This window comes from Athene noctua, chromosome 1, assembly GCF_965140245.1.
Source record: "Athene noctua chromosome 1, bAthNoc1.hap1.1, whole genome shotgun sequence".
In the NCBI taxonomy this organism is placed as follows: domain Eukaryota; kingdom Metazoa; phylum Chordata; class Aves; order Strigiformes; family Strigidae; genus Athene; species Athene noctua.
In genome coordinates, this window is record NC_134037.1 from 206871283 (window position 1) to 206893739 (window position 22457).

Genomic DNA, 22457 nt, shown 5'->3' on the forward strand with positions numbered 1-22457 from the left:
TTGTTCTTCTGGAAGCATCACCAAGTCATTCTTGTTTTAAGCTTCACTGTACCTCTGTTCACATACTTAAAAGTAGAGGACTAGTTAAATAAAACACTACATAAGTAAATACTAATACTCACAAAAAATATCTGACAATTCTAACTTTCCCAGATACCTCCTTACTATTTTGACTCCCTTCTGGAACTAGGATAAAAGCTGACAGCAAAAGCCACTAAGTTATGATCTAGTAACATTTTAGGTCATATCAGATGTCCCTGTGATGTTATACTTACTTTCTTTTCACTGACCATGTTCCCAGTAGTCCTCCAAGAATGATTTATTAAACATTAGTTATGTTTAAAATATGTTTAAAATTTGGTTGCACGAATGGTAAGTCTACTACTGGTAGTCCTTCCAAGTCAAAGGAAAGGGCTGGTAATTTTGAGGGGGACTATTAGTATTTTCGTACTGATTAAATCACATTATTTTACTCTGAAGTGTGATTTTTCTGTTTTGTTCACTCAATAAAATAAAATGAAAATCTGTAAAATGTAATGCAAACTGGCTATCAGAACACTTAGACTCTTACATCATCCTTCACAATTGTTTCTCCATGCTTTTAGTGACGTTTTAACCAACTTATAAAAAAACAACCCCTGTCAAATACATCAAGCCTCATGATGAACAAGTACTTAAGATCTACTATGAGCACATTTAAACCTTTTCAGGCATCTGCATACAAAAACTGTGCTGTTTCACTTGAACCATTTTCCCACCATTCTGACACTGCCTAAATGAGATGCTCCCAAGATTTCTCTTAAGGCAAAAAAACCCAAATGAAGAAAAAATGCTTGATTTCAACATTGTTCAGCGTGACAAGAATAACTTGAGCTGTAATAGTTTCGTAAGATTCTATTGTGAATTTGTGAATCTAAACAGCAAGACAGTCACCTCAGAAATGAAAACAGGAAGACAAACAGAAGTCAGCAACAAGGCTCTATGTTTAACAAGTAAATATATTAATTGTGTTAACACTACAAAAAACAAAGGCATGTTAAAATATATTTAGACCATTAGATAAGATCTAAGCTTACCTTTTCTTTACCAACAGCAAGACCAATTAGGCTGATGCATTCAATAGTCTTTCCTCGTAAAAGTCTTAATTCCTTCTGAACAGCATTCTCAACAATGTGTTTTAAAGAGGGCATAAATAAATCATAGTAGGGAACAAACTTCTCCTCTGCTGTATCTGCAACTGATGCAATTGAAGTCACAACTTGCTCCAAAACTAGCTTAGTGCCTTTCTGTATCAACTTGGAAAGAGGAAGAATAAAGTGTTATATTTCTAAAGCACATACTTTACTTAAAAGCAAGCCAAATGTAAAAATCTGCTCTTGTACGTATCCTAATTCTTGTCAGTTTAGACCCACATCAGCAGATACGTATACCGGCTTATTTCAGAGGTCTTGGTTCAGCTATACTTAATTCTGCATATGTTACAAGGTTACCCGTCATGAAACAATTTGTTCAGTATATTATACCTCTTGCAATTTTATCACCATAGTGGAATGAAGATGCTTCACTAGATTATCCAAATATGGAATAAGCAGTGACTTGGGACAATCTTCAGTGAAGTTTATGAGTGCTGCAGCTGCATGGGCTTGAACACGCTGGTTGCCTTGATCCTCCATGGTTTGCAGAAGAGCTGCTATTACCTGAAAAAGAAATGTTTATTTTCAGAAGAACCAGTTTCTGAAGAGGACATAGTTTTACCACAATTTTATTTTTATTTTTTTTTTAAACTATTCTACTACTTGCCTTCTCATGAAATTTCTTTTGAAAACCAGGTGCGAAGTCAGTTGCCATTTGTCCAATAGCATTACAAGCGGCGTATCTTACCCTTGGATGCTGAAAAAGTATTTCCCTCAAATAGTTAACAATAGTCATGAGAGCAGAAATTAAAACATTTTGAAATAATTAACAGAATTATACTCACAGGATCCTGAAGGAATAGCAAAACAAAATTAACTATCTCATTTAAAATTCCCTCCATCTGTTGGTGGCAACCTTCTCCAATGGCTGAGAGAGCCATCAAGCCAGCATGCCTATATTTCCAGTCAGCTACAGAAGAGAAAAATGAAAATAAATATGTTTGTTGTGCTTTTTAGTTTCCAAAATAAGACAAATCACCTTTCTTGGAGCTACGGGAGGAGAAAGAGTAAAGAATAGGAGAGGGAAGGGAAGGGAAACTGATGCATCTACTTGATTTGTTAAATACTTTTCACTTTTCCTCATACATCCAGAGATGCATGAAAATTTGAGTATCTAATCCAGGCGAAATCCAGACCTAGAAAAAAGAATTCTTAACTGCTGATACAAGTATATGCATAGTACTAAAACCTGGGAACTTCATTTTAATTAAATGAGATAACCAGGGAAACATCAGGACAGTGCTTCTTTTTTCCCCTCTCCTCCATCTTTTTTTTTTTTTTTTTTTTTTTTAAATAGTATCAGAAAGTCTATACCTTCCTCTTTAGGTCAAGAGAGGAAAAAGGTCTAGTGACTCAAACAATACCAAGATTTAAAACAAAGAAATAATTAGTACTAAACTTTTCAATGGTCTCCCCAAGACTGTTTAAGAGCAGTAACATTACATTTAGGTATGTAAGGCTTTCTCTGCCCCCAAGTCCTGATAGCCTATTCTCAGGCTAGTAGGTATTGTTGAAATGGATCTTTCGTGTCCCTCTCCTTTTTCTTTAGGCAAGGGAAACATGAGAAACTTCAGGGGTTTTTTTTGTTTTGTTTTGTTTTTTTTACAAAATCTTTCTCTGTGCTAGAAACCATGGGATTACAGAAAAGAAAGTGAGAAGAACAAACAGCTTTATCAAACGACCTGTGGGAAAGACACGCCACAGAACTTCTTTCCCAAAATACTGCAAGATTTCATTACTGCTGGTAATGTATTAAATTCCTGGAACGAAGAACACTGCAGTTCAGAGCACTGGAATCCTGACACTCAAGCTTCTGTTTGATCAGAATGAGATGAATATCAACTTGACAGAAGCTACAGTGAAGAAGCAGTTTATTTTGCACTATTCATTGGATGTTCCTAGTTAAGCCTGCATCTCTTGTTATTCTCACTGTATTACTATTAGCATGCATTCCAGACTTAAAATTAATGATACTACAAAATGAAACACAATCATGTTTGGACCATCTGGCTACCCAATAATTTAAAACTTCTGGGTTTGGATTATTTCAATAAACATTTGTGAGAACAGCGGTGGGGAGAAGAGAAAATTTGATTTCTGAGACTATTGATGATGTTTTAATCTAAATGTCTTCATCTTTCCTCCCAACTCCCTACCAGTGAAAGCCTCTGAACCAAACAATATCTAACTGCATTTCCCTTTTCCAAAGAGTACTAATTGTTATGGAAAGCTCCGACCCAGCAGAAAGCAAGCAGCATCCATGCAACGGCATCACTTCTCCCCTTCACAGGAGTCAGGTCTTACAGCCATGAGACTCTACACCTTTCTGTGGGTACTACAAAATTAGGCGTTTGCTAGCTTTGAAGCTATTAACACTGGAAGAGTCAGGTTAATCCATTTCCTTAATAGAACTTCCTTTATGGAAAAACTTAAATTCCAAACTGACAAGTGTTCACACTCTACAGGTGGTACCTTGAGTAGCTGTATGTATGTATGTTCCATATCCAATATGGTAACAGTCTTTTTTGGACTTGGTTTAAAATCATGAAGGTAGGAAAAATACCCAGAACTTTTGCATTATCTTCTATTTCAAAGGTTCAAAGCACAGGTCAAGTGGAAGTGCATGTAACAAATGCACAGTATTTTTTTGAATGACTGCCTGAGCAAGCATTACAGGTATTTTAAGAGGAAAAGCAGCACACAAAGCAGCTGATGAGAATATATGGAAGCACCTCAGGAAGCAAGTATTAAAATCACCATATCAAAAACCAGCCAGCCTACCACAGACAGGGAAAAAAAAGATAAGTTTTCCTCTATGAACTGTAATGCATTAAAATTTCACTTAAATGCAGCACTTCTGAAGAAGCAAAAAAACTGAGCTACAGAATAACAGGTGGCAGTTTAGGCATATTTGAGGTACTGTGAGGCACTCTGTAGGGATTTAAAAAGAATATTCTAAAGTAAAAAGTCTTCCCTTATTTATATTTAACTCAAAGTGAGTTTAAAAATAAAATGTAGTTTTGTTTTTGACACCTCTGTTCAGCTGTCCTTGTTCCAGAAAAATGTTGTAATGCACTGTATATAAGTTTAATAAATCACAATCCAAGAAAAGGTATAAACTTCCAAGTTCACAGCATTTACAGTTTTTGCTGTGAAATCAAAAGTGGAAGCGTATAAAAATATATCAAGTAGCTAAACACAAAGATTTAAGAGGTATCAAAGTTCCCAGAAAGGATAGAATTGTAAAAGAAAAGAAAATGCAGTTACTTACGATTCTGAAGCATTTGCATAATATGTTCTTTAATCATAGGTAAAACAAGTTTTCCTCCAAGGCCACATGCCATCCTGTCCAGTGCACTCTCACCAGCAACTGCATTGCTAAACATCAGTTACAGAAATATCAGTGGTTTGATCTCTACAATAAAACAAACAGTCCAACAGGGCACGGAAGTGCCCTTTCCTGCAGTTCTAGTCTCCAAACTTCTGCCATCTGAATACACATGAGCCTCCATAAGTAATTAAAGCATACCCAAACCTAAAAGCACACACACCAACCACAAAGTAATTATTTACCCTCCACCTAAACATTTATTATCTGTAGCCCACTGATTATTACCAAAGAAACTTGGGCCCTACTAGCACAGAAGGTATAAACAATTTCACAACAATTACGCATACCTAGAAAGCTGAAACTAAATTTGCAATGAATTACGCAATAATACTGGCTATCATCCTGTCATGAGAACACAAACCAGTTCAGACTTGCTATGAATCAGGTGAACCAGCAGAATTCAAGCTTTGGTACCTAAGAGCCCCTTCTTGCATGGCTGCAGTACCAGTAGTCTAGTAGCATGTTCTATTGACAATGACGCAGGCAGAAAATATTCAGCCCAGGTGAGGAATCTGTGACTCTCAGCCAGTTCCAGAACTGAGAACAGGCAAACAGTATCTGTGTAAAGTGATTTGTTCCACCCAATAGAATTATTCCCTACACAAAAGCAAAAAACTTTCCAGGACACAGATAACTACTGTTACAGTCTGGGTATGGCTTGCACTGTATGGCTTGCACTGTAATAACTCAACGTTATTACAGTCCATCCTAGACACCCAGGCTGACAGAAAAGCTGAATAATAGTTCAGAAAGGGATGAACCTCCCTTTTCTTTGAAGCAGCAGTCAGCTAGGTCAGAAATAGAGGTCTTGAACTATTATGCTTGAATCCCCAATTTTCATTACAAACCATCTAGAAACTCACATGCTATGAACAAAGGTGTCTGCACAAATATATTGACAGTATTGTATTTGTTCTTCAGATTAGTCATGTTTAAATAAACAGACACATCACCAGCAGGACAACAGAGCATGGGTGCATAGGTTTAGATTGGAGCAAACTCACTAAAGTTAATGGCAGTTTTTGTCTGAAGTTATGTTGAGTCATTTCCTCCCACCATTAATTCATACCTTTAGTTTGAGGAAATAAAGATAGTCTAACTTAGAAAAATTACCACACACCTTCCTGCAATGTTTGCAAGGCTTTTGCCAGGAAAAGAGGAAGTTGGATTAACCTTTTCCTCCTTTAGAATTTCAGTGCTGTATGAAGTCAGAGCAACAAAAAACTGGAAATGCTAAAATATTCCCCGCTGCTTTTGCATAGGCTGACTCACATCCCCCTTAGTCAGATCTGAACACACCCTAACTAGGTTACAGCCTGACGATCATTAGCCCGTTTCTTGGACTGCACAGAATTCCAGTTGTTTTATGAAGCCACAAAGACTCAAGCACCAAAAGAGATTAGGATGCACATCAGCTGAACAATTCTCCACAAAGGTGAACTTCAGTGGTGGGAAACACATAATAACATGAGTGAACCTGCTAAAAGAAAAAACTAACACCACGCACAGTCACAAGAGACTAGCTGATGTCCAGTATTTTGTGTCTAATCCTCAAGCTCTCCTATTACTTCGAGGACCAAATGAGCTACATCTCCCCTTTAGGCTTAGGTTGCCGAGCATGATTTGTTTTCTGATCTTTGCTCACTCTACTTGTGACTTGTAACAAAAAAAAAGGAAAATTTTCACTCTAAAATCCATAGGCAACTAACTTGTTTTTAGAAGAACAAAGTTACTCTGCTGAAAATAAAGAGAAATTGGCATGCCTTAAGTGGATGATTCAGCATACTTAGTAAAGCTGTCTAAAGCAGGCCATCTGAAAAAACTTCCACACCCTGACAGGCTTGATGAGAATTTGAACTTTAATACTCTATTTCTCCTTGAAATTTAGCTGAATGAAGAGATTCAAATACTTGACAAACCTGAGTGCAGTGGTGTTTGACAGTTCTAAATGTATGGCAAAATTTCAAAGTTGATGAAACAAATCAAGTTAAAAGGGTCTGGTCTACCATGTGAGAGGAGGAAGAAAGGATAGCTTACTTTCAATTCCATAATCAAGGGAAACATAAAAAAGTATTCTAAGTCAAGCAGATATTAAACAGGTTCTTCCATAAATTCCTACACATCTATCTAGTAGAAGTTGCTATACAGTTCAGTAGTAAACAAACATCTCTTCTCTTGCCTACCTTCCTGTGAAGATTTCAAAGTGTTCTGTGACAAATTGTTTCGAAACTCTAATTAAATCTGAGTCTTGAAGATGTCAGATGTGGCAAAAGCGTCTAGACTAGTAAATGAACACCTGTGTCTTCACAGAATTCTGGAGATACTTATCTCCTACATATATTTCTGCTTTCTTCTACTCATTCTAACTCTATTTGGACAAGAGCAGATGTAACAAGATGCTGCAAACAAACCACTGTCATTTTAGTGAAAATTTGGAGCAAGCTACAAACCACACAGGAATAAGCAAAACAAAGACTGGACATCTTTATTAGATCTTTCTTGCCCAAGGCACAACAAAATAAGCTACTACTAGCCATACCAAGAGATTTAAAATAAAAGCAAAATCATAGTAATTTTAGCTAGATGAAATCCAGCAGGGAATTCCACTATGCATTCTGATGTCCTTTCAGAATGTAGGCAGCTTTTCTTCTTTAACACCACCTTTTCAGGGGCACAGATACAGAAAAATATTAAGAGATTGGTTGTAGATGATTGAACAGGTCAGCATCCTTCAGCTTTGGCTCCAACTAACTACAGGATAAGTCCTCCGTTCAAAAGGTTACAAAGCACTGACTTCTGAACCAAGTAACATAAATGACAGAAGAAAAAAGTTTGGAAAGCTAAAACAGTGCAAAAGAAGACAAAAGGACATGTAACTTGTAGAAGTAAATTACAGCAGTACACAAATAGTGAAAGAATTTACTTACTTGCTGAACAGTACCTAAATAACCTACATATGAACTGAGAAGAGTCATATATACCACTCATGACCGAGGGAACAAAATTAGAAAGGTTACTTGCGTAAAGAAGAAGTAATGCACTGCAGTCACTTGCATCCTACACTTAAAATCTGCCTTTAGCCACACAGTCTTGATAATATATTGAAACAACTAGTTTCATAATTACCTGTCAAAATCATCATCTTCAAGCTCATCTGCATTTGCCCAGTCTTCATCTTCTTCCAAGTCAACCATCATTGCTAACATTTGAGGAACTGAAAAAGAAGTTTTAAACTCAGGTGGCTTTCTTAAAATACATCCTCATATAACAAGTAAAAATTTTAAGTTCTCTCCTTTCAAAAAAGTCACCAAAGAAAAATTACTCTTCTTCCAATAGCACATAGCCAAGTCTGTCAAACTGCATCAGCCAATAATTCACAACAGATTTTCAGGAAAGTATTTTCAGAATATTCAAATTGAGAGTAAAAAGAAGTTGAGTGTATTTCTTACCAGGACTAATAGCACAATGCAAGATTTTTTAAAATTATGGAGATTGTAAAAAGTAAATTCCTTAATAAAATTCCTTGAAAGTGTTAAAAATAGTATACATGCTTTAGGAACTCTGACATCATCCTTTGAACATTTACTGATGAAAGAGACAATATTCATTATGGAAAAACAACACTCAACCCTTGGTTTTACTACCATGGTAACTTTTGTTAACTATATGTACAGTGATCACAGCATAAAGATTTACAGTAAGGTAATGATTTAGAACTTGAAACTTCTCCCCATTTACTGTAAATTTTTGGCTTGTATCATGAAAATATCTTGCACATAATAATCACCAGTTTTCTACTTCTACCTCCACAGATTGATTCTGTCTGCTCTTCTCAGTGTAACTCTTTACAGAGGCTATTATTACACATGCTTTATATCATAATGTGCAACTACTATGTAATAAGCAACACCTATTCTTCTGAGGTGTTCTCACTGGAGGAGTGAGTGCAGGGATTTGTCTATTGTGAGTCTGCCTGTTCCTGTGCACTTCAGAAGCTCAAGGGGTGAAAAGTATACCTTGCTCATTCAGAGCAAAGGAAGGTGCTCTGAAGTATTCTTTACCTTGTATTACACTAACCACTCAGAGCAGTTGTTTGAATTCTCAACAATTTATGCAGAAAAGCTTTACTTTGCCTTGGAAACAGAAGTTTTCAGTCAAATACTCAACCTTTGAGGTTTAAGAATCTTTTAGGACAGTCTACCACATATCTTGAAGACAGGCATCATCATTAACTGACCTTTACAGCAACCAACCTCAAAACCTAGTAGGCATACAGTAGCCCATGCTGCTGCTGAGACGTACTGCAACTGGTGAATTTTGTAATTCACTTACACTACTGTAAATCTACAACAGAGGCACAACCCTAAGCAAACTCACCTCACCATACATCTGGACAGATGAGAAACTTCTGGTCAACTGATGACAGAAGAAAAATATTTCTCACTGACAGCATTGGGACAAGTATCAAGAAAAGATCAAATTATGGATTGATTTGCTTGACGTGGCTACATATCTTCAGCCAGAGATTATACCATGGCTGCAAAAACCTTCAGAGAGCTTTTATAAACATATCAAGAAAACTTAATGGACACTATGAACACTCTAGCATGGTGCCCAGATGTTAGAATTCTATATACTTACTAGTCACTGAAAAGAATTTCCTCAAAAAAAAGTATTATAGCCCAGAAGCTTTTCAGACACAGAGACTCATAAGCACAGACATGAAGACAATGTATCATCACATCTCTGAACCAGGGAAGTCAACCATCATCTGCCACAAATGCTACACAGATCCAAAAACTGATGTCATAGCATTTGTTGCTACTAAGAAGCAAGGCTGAGAACCAACTGTCACCCAAAGCTGTCTGGCCATCATTATATCTAGAACCTGCAAAAGCTTGTAAACATGCTGTTTCCTCTTATGTTTAATATGAATGTGGTTGCCAGGCAGTATAGTTTCACTGAGAATTTTTTTAAAATATAGAGTTGCACATTAAAGCTTCAACATTGTCCCAACAAACCCTCAAAATTTAATTACTGCCAATATATAGACTGTTTACAAACAAGTTAAGGATGACCCCACTAAGCCTGCTTCTTGTCAGAACAAGCTATGACTCTCCATTTTCTGGACACTGAACAAAACTACAGCCAAAGATAGGCTGCAGCTCCAATTTATAGGGAAAAAGCAATAAAACACTCTGCTATCTTGAATTCTAAGCTCAAGGAGGGAAGTCAGAACCCAAATGGAATTCCTAAGCAGATAACTGGTACACAGAACACAGATTCACTCCTAAATCAGTATCATGTATAGTGAAACCAGCATAAGATGACAGTTTTGCCTAAGACCCAGTTCTATTTGGGAGGATCAAGTGATTTAGCAACTTCTTAGTGAAAACAGAAAGCCTTTTAAACTAAGGCACAAAACCAAGACAAAAGCAATCCTTTGCGGCTACTTTTTTAGCATTCGCTGAACATAACTGCTTTACTAGGGCTGCAAAATAAATGTCTTTCACCTTAGTGATTCATTAAGAGCAATTTTACAGCAGGTTGCAAACCAAAGGCATTTCATTCCTGCATGGTGCCTTATCTTAATGCAATATCTTAATACAAATATTTCATTCCTAAACAGCAGCTAGCAACCCAATATAAAAGTAATACATTCTAAAAAGTTAGAAGGTACTTCTCCACTATGCTGCCTGACCAGATAAGAAGCCTGTAATGATTTGGGGGACAGCAAGTGTCAAGTGTTAATATTCCCAACAACCTACAGGATAAAGTGAAAATGCAGCATTCTAAATACTTTCAAATTTCAAAATATATTCTAAAAGAATCTGTTCTTTAAAAAAACCTGTTCTACAAGTAAGCAAATATTCTACTCTAGTCAATAAACACTGATGCCAAGCAGATCCAGTGCACATTTTCCAGAAGTTTTATGATTAACTTAGTGACATGCATATACACAACCTTCTCCAGCTAAGCACAGAAGTAAAAAGATTGCCTTTATGTAAGTTTCAGAAAACAAGCAAGAATCTAGACACATACAAGTGTAACAAGTTGGGAAAAGAATCCTTCCAAAAAGAGGGCTACACCGCTGTCTCAGTGCCCTGATCTAGTCACAAAAAGGGTTTAAAAGGCAGAGAAATACCAGTGCATACAGTATTGCTGCTGGGGCTGTCCAGAAGACAGTTATTTTTAGGATCTCATATAATAATGCATGATTTTAAAAGTGCCTCTCCAAAGAATTTACAATCCACATGTTAAGCAGACTAATTAGACTCTCTATAAGTATTTATATAAGCATCTGATTTTTAATTCACAGCTTTAACCCAACACCAAAGCTCAACATGCATGCTGAATTCCTGCAGTCGTTAGTTGCCAGCACCACAGAATATCTGGCCTACATACCAAACTTCAAACGTAGAACTACAGAACTAAATGCATCTTTTTTTTTTTTTTTTTTTTTTACAGTACAAACTTCCAAAGCCAGCAGAAAAGCATGAAAGTAGTATTTTCCTTGGAAGCACCTAATGAAGAGTCTATTGTATTTTTATTCACATTGTTGGTATGAATAAAATATCTGCATAAGCACAGATTAATTTATGAAAAGTCATAATAAGAAAGGGTTTTCTTCATAAGAAAACTCAATTCAGTGTCACCTAAAGTTATCAAACTCTGAGTTAGACACAGTGTTGCCACTGACCACCTGCAAAGTCAGTTTAACATTGTAAAGGAAGACAAATTGTTTCAACAAAGAAAATTAGTGAAATACTTACTGGCTTGTGCAACAATGTTTGTATGCCTCCTCAGCATAGCAGCTGCAGTTTCTGACAAGGTCACAATTACTTCAAGTGCCAACTGACGCTGCATGTTACTGAGACTGGCATCGGCACACAACTACAATCCAGATTAGAGCAAACAGTTAGAACAGCAATTTGGGGGCAGAAAGTGATTATTTTTTCTTAACAATTCCTAGCTTTACCTTCAGACTTAGTTGCAACGTAGGTTCCAAATGTGGTCGTAAATACTTGGGAACAGAATCTGCAATTTCTACAAGGGATTTCAGGACAGAATCATCGTTTTGGTAGCAGGAATCATTTACAGCCTATAAAGAGATAAGAAGAAGATAAGATTAAATAAAAACAAACAATACTATGAATGAGACCACTGTTATAGAAGAAATTTATTAACTGCATTCTTGTCTTTCTGAATAGTCTCGTTTAGCATTAGTGGCTTATTATTAGCAGCTAAAGCAGTTGAAGCCTTAGGCTGCAAAAACTGGCCAAGTAAACTTTTTGATAAAGCTAATGCTGCTGACAAAGAAGTAGCTGAATCTGGCAGATACGAGTGGGATGAAGAAGGACCAAGAAGACAATACCAAGAGAATGAAGTAACTTCAGAAGAAGGCCAGCTCAGCAACAGTGAAAACCCAGTAAGAAATCAAGAGACCACAGACCAGAATTAAGTGATTGGACTTGGGGATCAGGTGATGGGTGGTGTGGGTATAATCAAGAGGAGTGAATTGGGTTGGGGGTCTCTCTCTGGAGGCATCCAGCTCAAGCTGTAACCAGAGAACTAATAAAAGACTAATTGGAAGCCTTCGCTCAGACTCTGCACTTTCGTCAGCAGGATCTTACAGTCAGACCCTGATATGGTGGCCAGCGTGCGTCAATCTAACAACTACAAACAGTTAATATGCAGAGTCCAAAACTAAGTTTTCTACAAGTTATGGCTTGCAATGTCATATGCCATCAATATTGGCCATTATTAGTTTAAATCTAATGCAGTAGACAGACACTCAGATAAAGTTAAGGTTACACATCAGAGGCACCAATATGCAAAAAATACACACTGTTTTGACAAGCACAACTTCAAAATCCATTTTAAATAAAGAAAAACTCAAAGTAACTCTGCCCAAAAGAAGGAAAATGAGCCTAACTCCTTCCTTTCCTCGTTACACGAGAGCATCTTTGACTACCTTACACTTACAAACACCAGGAACTTCAAGATTAAATATTTTTTTTTTTCCAGACAATTCTGGAAAGGGACCAAATTAAAGCAGACCTGAAAGGCCTTAATTAAAGCCTTCAGTCAGGAGATGTAGGAAAAAGGAAAAAAAAAAATTTAAAAAAAATCGAGCTTTTTGCAAGTATCTTTCCTACCCAATAGCTACATTCTGAAAAGTAATTTAAAACTTACTTTTAACTGATCAAGTTGATACTCTAGTACCAAAACTGCACATAGTTACTCAATGGTGTTAAAACTCTTCAAGAAGTAGGACACAAAACCCCAAATAGCCAAGGAAAAAAAACAGTCTTTAAATACACTTTGGGGCTTTTGAAAGGAATTTGCCTTAGCAAAGTATCTGATGTCTTCCTAACATAGAAACATTTTTTTTTAAAATTGAACAGTTAGGTCGTTTTTAATACTTAAGTCTATAATCCAACAGTTTTGATAATGCCACTCAACAGCCCACACTTTTAACATAGAAGCAGCATCTTCTAGTATCAGAAGTGTTCTGGAAAAAGTCTGTCTTGGTTAAGGCCTTTTGGACTAATAGCTATCACAATAGTTACCACTCATCCTCTGATTCTAGCACAGGATAATGTAATATTTACTGCTAGTTTCTGTAAAACCGTATATTTTATACTCATTGCAACTTTGACACTTCTTTAAAGCAAGACTAGGTTTCTGAAGAATGAAGTTCAAAAGTGCACAGTGGGCCCTAAAAGCCTGAGGCACTTTTCTGTAGTATTGAACACCAACAACCACAGAAGTCAGTTGAAGGTCCGGCTGCTTTTACCTCCACTGAAGGATAAATCTCTTGGATAGGAGTTTCAACTATTTGTTCTGAAAGTTCAACTTCCAGCATAACCATTATAGATACTGTACTTAGAAAGACTGAACTACTAAGTCAGAATTTTATTTTTAGCTTTTTTACCATGCCAATATTTCAACAAAATGAACTTTAACAGCAACAAAAAAAGCATCCAACTGTCACCAAAGGTCACTCACCACTATTCTAACACATCGCATCTCCTATTTATAAACTCAGATCTTCATAGCCATCTTGTGTTACTGCAGCCAGAAAATCTAGTCCTTCTCACAATAAGTACTTTACAAAGATAGATTTCATAACATAGTTCTGTGCTTTATATTTGCAATATAAAGCTTGAAAATGCAAGCCAAGTACATGTGTTTTCACAGCCTAAAATATTAGCATTGAAACTTATATCACAAAATGGGCTATTAGTCTGAAGTTTAAAAACAGCATACTATTTAATTACCAAACATCAGGACAAATGGCATGCCCACCCCAAATCCTGCCTCACTCCCACTCATGCAGTACTCAGCAGACACGATCCTCTCAGCCAGTTACAATCTTTGAACAATGCAATTGTTATTGTCAGAGTCACAGACAGGGACTAACCACCCGATATTGACCTCAATATCAAAATACTCATCTTGTACACACTAGAACCCATTTTCAAGTTCAGTTGATTTTAATAAATTTTCTCTCAGTTTCCATTTAAGATCAAGCAGAATTCCATTGGTTGCTGAAGACAGTAAACTTGGCACAATTTTTCTTCAGTTTGCCACAAAGCAGACACAGACAAGGTTTAGAGCTTACACTATCAACAGGAACCTGCTGTACTGACTGCAGCAAGAAGTCAGTATTTAACCTAAATTTTGCCTAATTTAAAATTGCCAAAAGTGCACTACCACCACCACAGGTACTTAGTTATTTCCACTTTTTCTTGATATAGAAAGGGAACTGAAATGTGAAATTCTTGTCCTTCAGAGCTCAAATCATTTTTGTCTCTGGTTTGGTTTACAACAGGCTTCCCCCCAAAAGTAAACTCTCTTCTATTAGAATTCCAACTTTTGCTCAAATTCAACCATCCTAAGAGAGATCTAACCCAGACTCAGAAATTATACAAAGCTTAAAAATTAATTTTGTTTGCAAGTTTCTAATGTATCAAACAATAAAGATCATATATCCTATATCCAGACTGTTGTTCCTACTCTGAGAATCTTTGTTCAGAATAATTCCTCACTTCCCTCTAAACTGGAGACACAGGATATCATAGGTCAATGAATTTCCCAATTACTGATTACTTGAAATCTCAGAATAGCCCATATTTCAATATCATGGTTAATTTAAAACCCATATGATTTTGATTTAAATACCTTACAAAGAATTTTACCTCACTTATCTAGGTAACACTGTATAAATTAATCAGCATTGAACTATTTTCTTTAAAACCCTATCAATTACCTTGTGTTTACAAAATTCCTTATCAGTTTTTACACTCTATCTTGCTGGTAACTGATGTCACGCTAAAATGTAGTTAATCTAAGTGTCAGCAAAAACTCGTATGTTACACAAATTTGCAGACCAATAATTTATGTTTGGATACAGTCAATACAGGAAGTAATGGCACATTAAGTGTTACTTGTGTGGTTTCTTACCTGCAAGATTCCAGGTAGCAAGTCTGCAAAATGTTTAAGAAGGGGAAGATTGTGCTCATTAGCAAGCACAAATGCAGCTGCAGCTCTAGCAGATAAAGTCTTGATCTAGAAAGACAGGCAGGATTGGAGAAAAAAAGCATGAAGAACTGGTAACGAAACATGGTTTTGTTTTCTTTTAAAATGAGGCCTATTATGAGACTACATTTTGTATTATCATCTCCCTTTTACATTTTCCTAATAGATACAGCAATTAGTTTTTAACGTGGGATTTTAAATATCACCTCAAATTAAATCAACAATGAAGTTCTTCAACATCTATGTCCTCCATGATACAAAAAAAGTTTATCATATTACAAGGTGGCAAGTATTCCCTAGTTTTGTTTTAGCTTGTTTTTTGTTTTGGTGTTCTGGGTTTGGTTTTTTTTAATGAAAGAAAAAAGAAAAACACTATTGTTTTCAACTTCCATCCCAATTTCAAATGTGCATGCAAGCGTCAAAGTCCCATTTTTCAAAAAGTGTGATCTCAGTGTTTAAAACATGCTTTTTTAAAGGCATGACTTGTGGTACTTTAGAAAATGTTACTCAGTTGACTTTAAAAGGTCAGAAAAAGTAATCCATGGGGGAGCAGCAAACTGAACCCATATACCACAGCAGGGTTTCCTATCCTTGCCCAGCATTTTTTCACAAGAGAAACATTTTCAAAGTACAATTCTCTGCACAAATCAATAAATGTGAAGTCTTCCAGAAAAAAAAGGCTTGCTAACATGCCCTTACAGCAAAGCATGCACAAACAGTTCGAGGAGCTATCGTGTATGCAGTTTTGAGACATACCGTGTACAGATACTATGTGTAGAGATACTGTGATCGATACTGTTAAACACAAGGGCCAGAAAGAGAGCTTAGCAAGGAGTTTCTGACCCTCAGGATGCTGGCTAAAAGCCCTGGCTCTGCTTTGGGCCACTACAACAAGGTTTCTCCAAGCATAACTACTAAGGAAGAGTTTGGACCTAAGCCATGCAAACATGCCAGTCAGCTTTAGGACCATGAAAAGGTTTGACCCTTTTGTTTACAGTATGCACAGTCAAAACTCCAGGTGTACATCAGTTAAGTAATGTGTTTTAATCAGTTTTAAGTAATGCAGTTCTCTGGTTGGAATCTACAGTTCAGCCTTTATGTTTGAGACTACTACACTAAGTTTCTATGCTCAGGACTTAATTTAAAAAAAGAACATAAAAAAGTCTTACTGATGGATGCTCTTGATCTTGCATACATTGAACCAGCATTCTCTTAATGACCTCCAAATAGTGTTGCTGCTGATTTCCAAAAATCCCAGGAAAATTCCTAAGGTTGAAAGAGACCAAAACATTAATAAAAATTCACACAGTTAAACCTTAACTGTTATTTCACATTTATCCATTGTTTAAGCTACACTGTACATGTAAGAGTTAAGTAAATCGCCATACAACAGAATAAATGAAATATATATGATTGCTGGTTAATTAAGTTCTGAGAGTTTTCCCTTACATTTTTTACAGACATGATTTGGCTAAACTGCAAAAACACAGCAAAATCTGAAAGCTTACCAGAAAATATGTAGAGCAGCCTCACGCAGTCCCACATTCTGAGAGCTGACAGAATCAAATAAGAATTTCAGAACTTCTGGCCACTGGTTGTTACCATCTTCATCTAGATTAAACACAACAAAGTTTTCGGATAAGCAAACTTAAGAGTGGTTAGATTTCATTTGTGCAGGGCAACCAGTCATGACTACTAAACTGAAGATGTGTTCAAGTTGCAGTGTAAAATATGGCTGAAGTGTCAAATCTAAAGGCACTCTGGAACACAAGACAATCATTATTTACTGCTGCATAACAGCACTCGAAAAAGAAACTGATGTAGATGTTCAGCATAACATTCATGAGAATTTAAACAAAACTGGATTTCTAAAACTTAATACTGTATCATCTAAACTCAAGCAATTTAAAAAGCAGAGTTAAAGAATCTTATTTTTATCTGATTAAGAATAATGCAAATAAATACCAATTTTTGTTTTAAACCATGAAATCAGTCAGTATATCATGTGCAAATGCCTACACAAGAGAACAAGAGATAAAAATACAACTACTATCAATACATAAACATTTTACTACAGTATCAGCTTATACAAAGTACCTATTAAGTTCCTGGCCAATTCAGCAACAATGTCGCAGATTTTTTTCCTCATACTGGACTGTGTTTCCAATTGAATAATCAACAGCAATCCACTTTTGATAGAGGTCTGATCATCAGGTGAAAGAGCTGGATAAACTTCCTCAAAAGCAGAAGACAAAAGTCGTCGTAGAAGGACAGCTGCCATTTGTCTAGCCTATTGAGTAAGAATGTATGTTAAAGTGTTTTGTTATGATAATCATGTTCTTATGAAGAAAGGTAACTGACATTACACTTCTAAATTATCTGTTCTCACTGCGTAGACTTGGTGAATGGAATACCTCTCAAGCAACAGATGACAATTAAGACAGTAAGCAAAAACATAGCAAAGTAACACCAGCTTACAACCATGTTTCTGATAATTACAGCTCTTCAAAGAGATAATAATGAAATCCACTAAGTATTCAGTTTTTTTCTGGAGCTGAACCTTGGACATATTTTGTGGCAAGTTAAAGACTTAGCTGCATTACTGAAAGATGTTTAAAGCATGTCTTCTTTCTATTTTAAACAGCCTGCCGAGATAATTATAATCCAGACAGGGTTTTTTGGATTAACAAGTGACTTAATGGGACAACTTTGTCAGACAATTAATCTGTAAACCCTCCTTCTCTAACAACCAAACGCCATCCTGAAGATTCAGGAACCCAGAATTAGATTTTGGCAAATAAAACTCCACTCTGAACAAAAAATAACCACAAAGCCTTCAGCTTTTCACAGACCTAGGATGAAATGTTTTTCTTTAAATTTGAATTTGAGCATAGGAACCTCAATACCACCTGTTACAATCTTCTATGCTTCCTGCTTGCACACAGCAATTCTACAACAGTATCATTTACATAGCTGCATTTATTTACAATTATACAAGAACTAGAAGCAAAAAATATGGCCGAGTAATTCAAAGTGAATAGAACAACACATGCAGTAAAGGCAAAAAGACACATGAAGTACTCTGAATAACTTACTAAATAGGATGTTCACTAACCAGTGTTTCTGGAAGGACAAAAAGTAAATAAAAACCACCCCCCAAACTTCTAAATTTTAACATGTATAACAAAACCTTAAACATGTTGAATTCCCACAAAAAACCAACCCAATGCAACGTGTACTCAGCTTCTTTTCCTAAGATGATATTATATAACATGTACTTGAATGATAAATAGTTTCACTTGTAACAGCCTTTGGAATTCAAGAATATTCAATAAGCAGCAGAACTAATGACATCCAATTTCCAAAAGATCTCTCAACTACACTGCGCAACCTATAGGTGAGAAACACGAGCTGCTGCGAAGTCTCAACTTCTAATGTACCTGTAAAAATCAGCTATTGTTAGAATGTCACCCAAAATACTACTCCTGTTATGTTCTGCAGTCTCTAGGCTCACCATGCCTTTTCATAATCTACTCATCTCTCAGCTAAACAGTAGCGTACACAAAGTCTCTATACTTGCACAAAGGAAGGACTAGAATTGGACCTTACTTCAGAACATTCCTTATCTCCTCCTTAACAGTTCTAGTGTGGACCAAAGCTACCACCTATGCAGGATTAGCAGATCTTCCCTAGTAGATCTAAGGAAGACAGCAGGTGCCCACCTGTGCTGTAAGCCAAGGCTCTCCAGCAATAAGTCACCACACAGGGAGTATGAGTGAGGAAAGAGAAAGATTCTTTCTTCGCTGCCTCTGGGAATCCCACTAACAATGTGTCCAAAAACTTTAATGGCACCACAACATAATGGTATCTTTCCTTCTCCCATCCAATTGTTAAAGATTAAATTTCTCCTCCTTAGTACGGTGAACTTATATAGGATAAGCCTTGACTAGGCAGCAAGTTTGCTGGGACTAAACAAGGCACACACCGATGCAATGTCTTCCCTTACTCAGGGCATCATGTTTCTGTGCATATTCTCTGACATCTGATAATGACTGAATATTAATGACATCTGATAATGACATTATATTAATTCCTTTCCTGAAGTAATAATAGGTGGCCAGATAGGGAAGAGAGCTTGTTTTCATAAAGCACATAGTTTCAAAGATAAGAACTTCTGAAGAATTTAAGATAGAAGATTGACAAACACAGACAGACTGCAAAGTAAGAACACCAGTAAAAAGCCATACAGAAAGACTCAAGATCAGCACTACATGAATTAGTGCCTGTTTATTGTTACTAGCTTAGAAAAAAAATATCCCAAATTCCCTAAAGCAAATTCAAAGGTTTGAAGGAGTAACAAAGAAGCAATTGACTTCTAATAATAAATGGCATATTTTCCTCAGCAGATATCCACCTATGTATGAAAATTACCATTGTCAATTTAATTATGACCAACATGGCCGGATTAATGGTAGCTCTGGGGCTGTTTCTTATGCTTTAAGGAAGGAAGTATGTATTTTTCACACATCCCAAATACTCTTTTATATTTAAGTATTACAAAACATGTACCTAAACAAGCATTTTAAAAATCCTGCAACTTAGCGGCTATAGCTTTTAATGAGAACAGGAGCAATATAAAGTGTACCTCCCCAAAGAAAAACCTCCATCTACCAATGAAGTATAAAACAAGCAGAATTCTCTCCTAGCATTGGATTCTTCTCCATGTCTAAATTACTGAGATGCTCACATACTATTAGAACGTCAAAGGTATTAACATAAAAAGCCATCACAATACTCAGATTTCAACATACTGCTTCTTATGAATAGCATTTACAGAGCTTTGAAAATGTTCTAGGATTTTACAGATGATGGAACCAAGGCACAAGAAGAAAACGAACTTGCTCCTCAAGGAGAAAAACATGCGTGTATGGAAGCAATTAATATTTAGGACATGGTCCAAAGATGGACTTGCACAATCTCCTTCAGGGACCCAGCCCCATGTGGAATTGAAAGCGTGCAGTGCCTAAGGTCTGCATACAACTCAAAGGCAGAACTGTGGTGTATCAGAAGTCCATGGGCTGCCTTCCTTCCCCTCCAAATGCTGAACAGGAAGCTGCCCAGAGAAGTAGTTTTCAGACTAAGAAATGTAACCCCTTCATTCAACAATACGGAGAGGGGGAAGGAAAAGGTCAGAGCCAACAAAGAGGGCTGTTAGTACAGCAGAAACAGTTTTACACAGCATTTGTTACTGTATTTCTCAGGGCTTGAAATTAGTCACTGTAAATTAGGACACGATTGACAACTGCCAGTCCGGAGTTAACCAGGAAGAAAACAAATGCAGGAGAAAATGCAGAGCTTCTGTTCCTCTCCAAGAGGTGGTAAATCAAAACTGCAATGGAACAGCCTCTAACAGCTGAGACACATCCTGAGAATAAAAATCATCAGATAAACTGTGAAAACACACCACTTTCTGTTCAAACGTTTAAAATGCAGTTTCATAGGAAGAAGTAGAGTCCTAACTTCATAGCAGTGAGACTACATGTTCAGGAAGTTGGGAGACCTGGGTTCAAGTCCCTCCTCAACCTGAGGTGTACAAACTCACATTATCATCTGGCATAGAAGTGTTCTAACAGCTAAGTCAGACTCTTCTCTCCACTTCTGTGAACAGTGTTACTCTGTTATCGGGAAAGTATGAAATGAGAACAGAGGGAAAAGGTGATTATTTCCACAGTTTAGGCATTTGGCTAGGAGAAAACCTGTTAAACAGTTTTTTAAAGAGTTATTTCTGATCTAGCTTATTTTTTTTCCCATGCCAAATGCATGAGGTCCTGGAAGCAGGACCTGAATCCCTGTTTCTCCATTCAAATGCCCAAACTACTAGGTTGCGGCATCAGGATTCCCCCAAACACTGTCCAAATAGTCCTATGAATCTTGTATTCTCTACAGCACAGCAGCACAGCTCCTGCAAACAGGATGGAGTATTTTCTTCAGCCTAGTTTTCCTGGGAGGAGGTAAACCAATACAGAGGCTTCAAGATGAAGAGGGATCTAAACTTAGCTTTCCCATAGCCTGGGAAAGGGATCCTTAAAGTTCTAAGGCTTCCTCCAGCAGCCTGTATTCAGCGACGCCAGTACATTCAGCATGCTCAGAAGACACATATCAGGCCCAAAGCCCTATCTGCACCATCCTGTCGAACATTTGGATCTATGTAAAACCTATGCAGGCACAAAATGCTTAGCTGTTGATACCAGCACCATACTGAACATGCACAGAATGCTTCCCTGCATGTTTATATGCAATGTTTAGATCAAGCATGGGGATGATTTCATTTAGGCTCTAATTAGGCTACTGTGTATTTGGATTTTCAGGGAAGATAAGTTGTTCTCAGGTTTTATTAATCAAAATTTGAGTTCAGCACCTAACATCTACTTAAGTTACGAGCTAACATTTAAACCTGTCTTTGATTTATCCATTGGTGGAGTTAAACGTCAAGTTATTCTACAAATGTTAACCTCTGATGTCTTTGGTAAGAGTAACTTCTACAGGTGTAAAGTTTCTTTGCACTTGAGTAAGTTGGAAGCCAAGTCATTGGCAAGATTTTGAACAAATTTTAGACTGGGCTATTTCCTTAGCTGATGTAAAGGGAATAAAATCAGTATATACAAGCAGCAAGTATTTATTTACACAAGCATGACTTTGTAGCTGTCAACTCAATACTTCTCAAATGTATGCAAAACAGAAGCATGTGCAATGCAGCTATGACTTCTAGGGCACAGTATTATCCAACTATTCTGATTATTTTCTATGATGCTGTTCTGATAAAAAAGGGGCAGAGGTAGATCCTATTTTTCATGGCAATTTTAAATATAGGAGAGACTGCTCTACATCCTTCTATCATTTGAAACATCTCAGAGAGTCAGGAGAGAAAACTACATAGCTCTTAATGCAACCACTTGCTAGAATAATATTGAAGGATTCTGCCAGAATACTGCCTTGTAAGTAGATAAGCATCAGTATTAGTAAGCTGATACTTACTGAGCATTAAAAAGCACAAATAGCATCTACCTCTAAATCAAATACAATCTACCAGGAGAGATCATTATCCAGAAAGAAACTGCACACTTATACTTTTATTATAATATTGTTCAGAAATCCTACATGCTACATCTTTCCATTGTTCAGTGAAACTCTTGATTTTAAAAAAGAAGTCAAACATTTTTACTTTTAAGTGACTCTGAAGTTTGTAGTATCTTGAAAGCTTAGTAGTTCCTCACTCTGCATATTCAAGTGAATAATAGTTTTACCAGTACTATACCTGATTGATAAAG

At 36.6% G+C, this 22457-nt stretch overlaps 1 protein-coding gene across 1 annotated transcript in view; it reads right to left on the reverse strand.

The window, feature by feature from the left end:
* IPO5 (importin 5) overlaps window positions 1-22457 on the reverse strand; it is a 44961-nt gene that overhangs the window by 16949 nt on the left and 5555 nt on the right. Inside the window, exons 3-14 of the mRNA XM_074911303.1 lie at window positions 17227-17419; window positions 16638-16740; window positions 16299-16395; window positions 15055-15159; window positions 11564-11686; window positions 11358-11478; window positions 7711-7798; window positions 4465-4571; window positions 1979-2103; window positions 1801-1890; window positions 1524-1697; window positions 1077-1295 (exon numbers count right to left, since the gene is read on the reverse strand). Of these exons, the coding sequence (XP_074767404.1) occupies window positions 1077-1295; window positions 1524-1697; window positions 1801-1890; window positions 1979-2103; window positions 4465-4571; window positions 7711-7798; window positions 11358-11478; window positions 11564-11686; window positions 15055-15159; window positions 16299-16395; window positions 16638-16740; window positions 17227-17419 (1545 nt within the window). The remainder of the gene's footprint in view (window positions 1-1076; window positions 1296-1523; window positions 1698-1800; window positions 1891-1978; window positions 2104-4464; window positions 4572-7710; window positions 7799-11357; window positions 11479-11563; window positions 11687-15054; window positions 15160-16298; window positions 16396-16637; window positions 16741-17226; window positions 17420-22457) is intronic.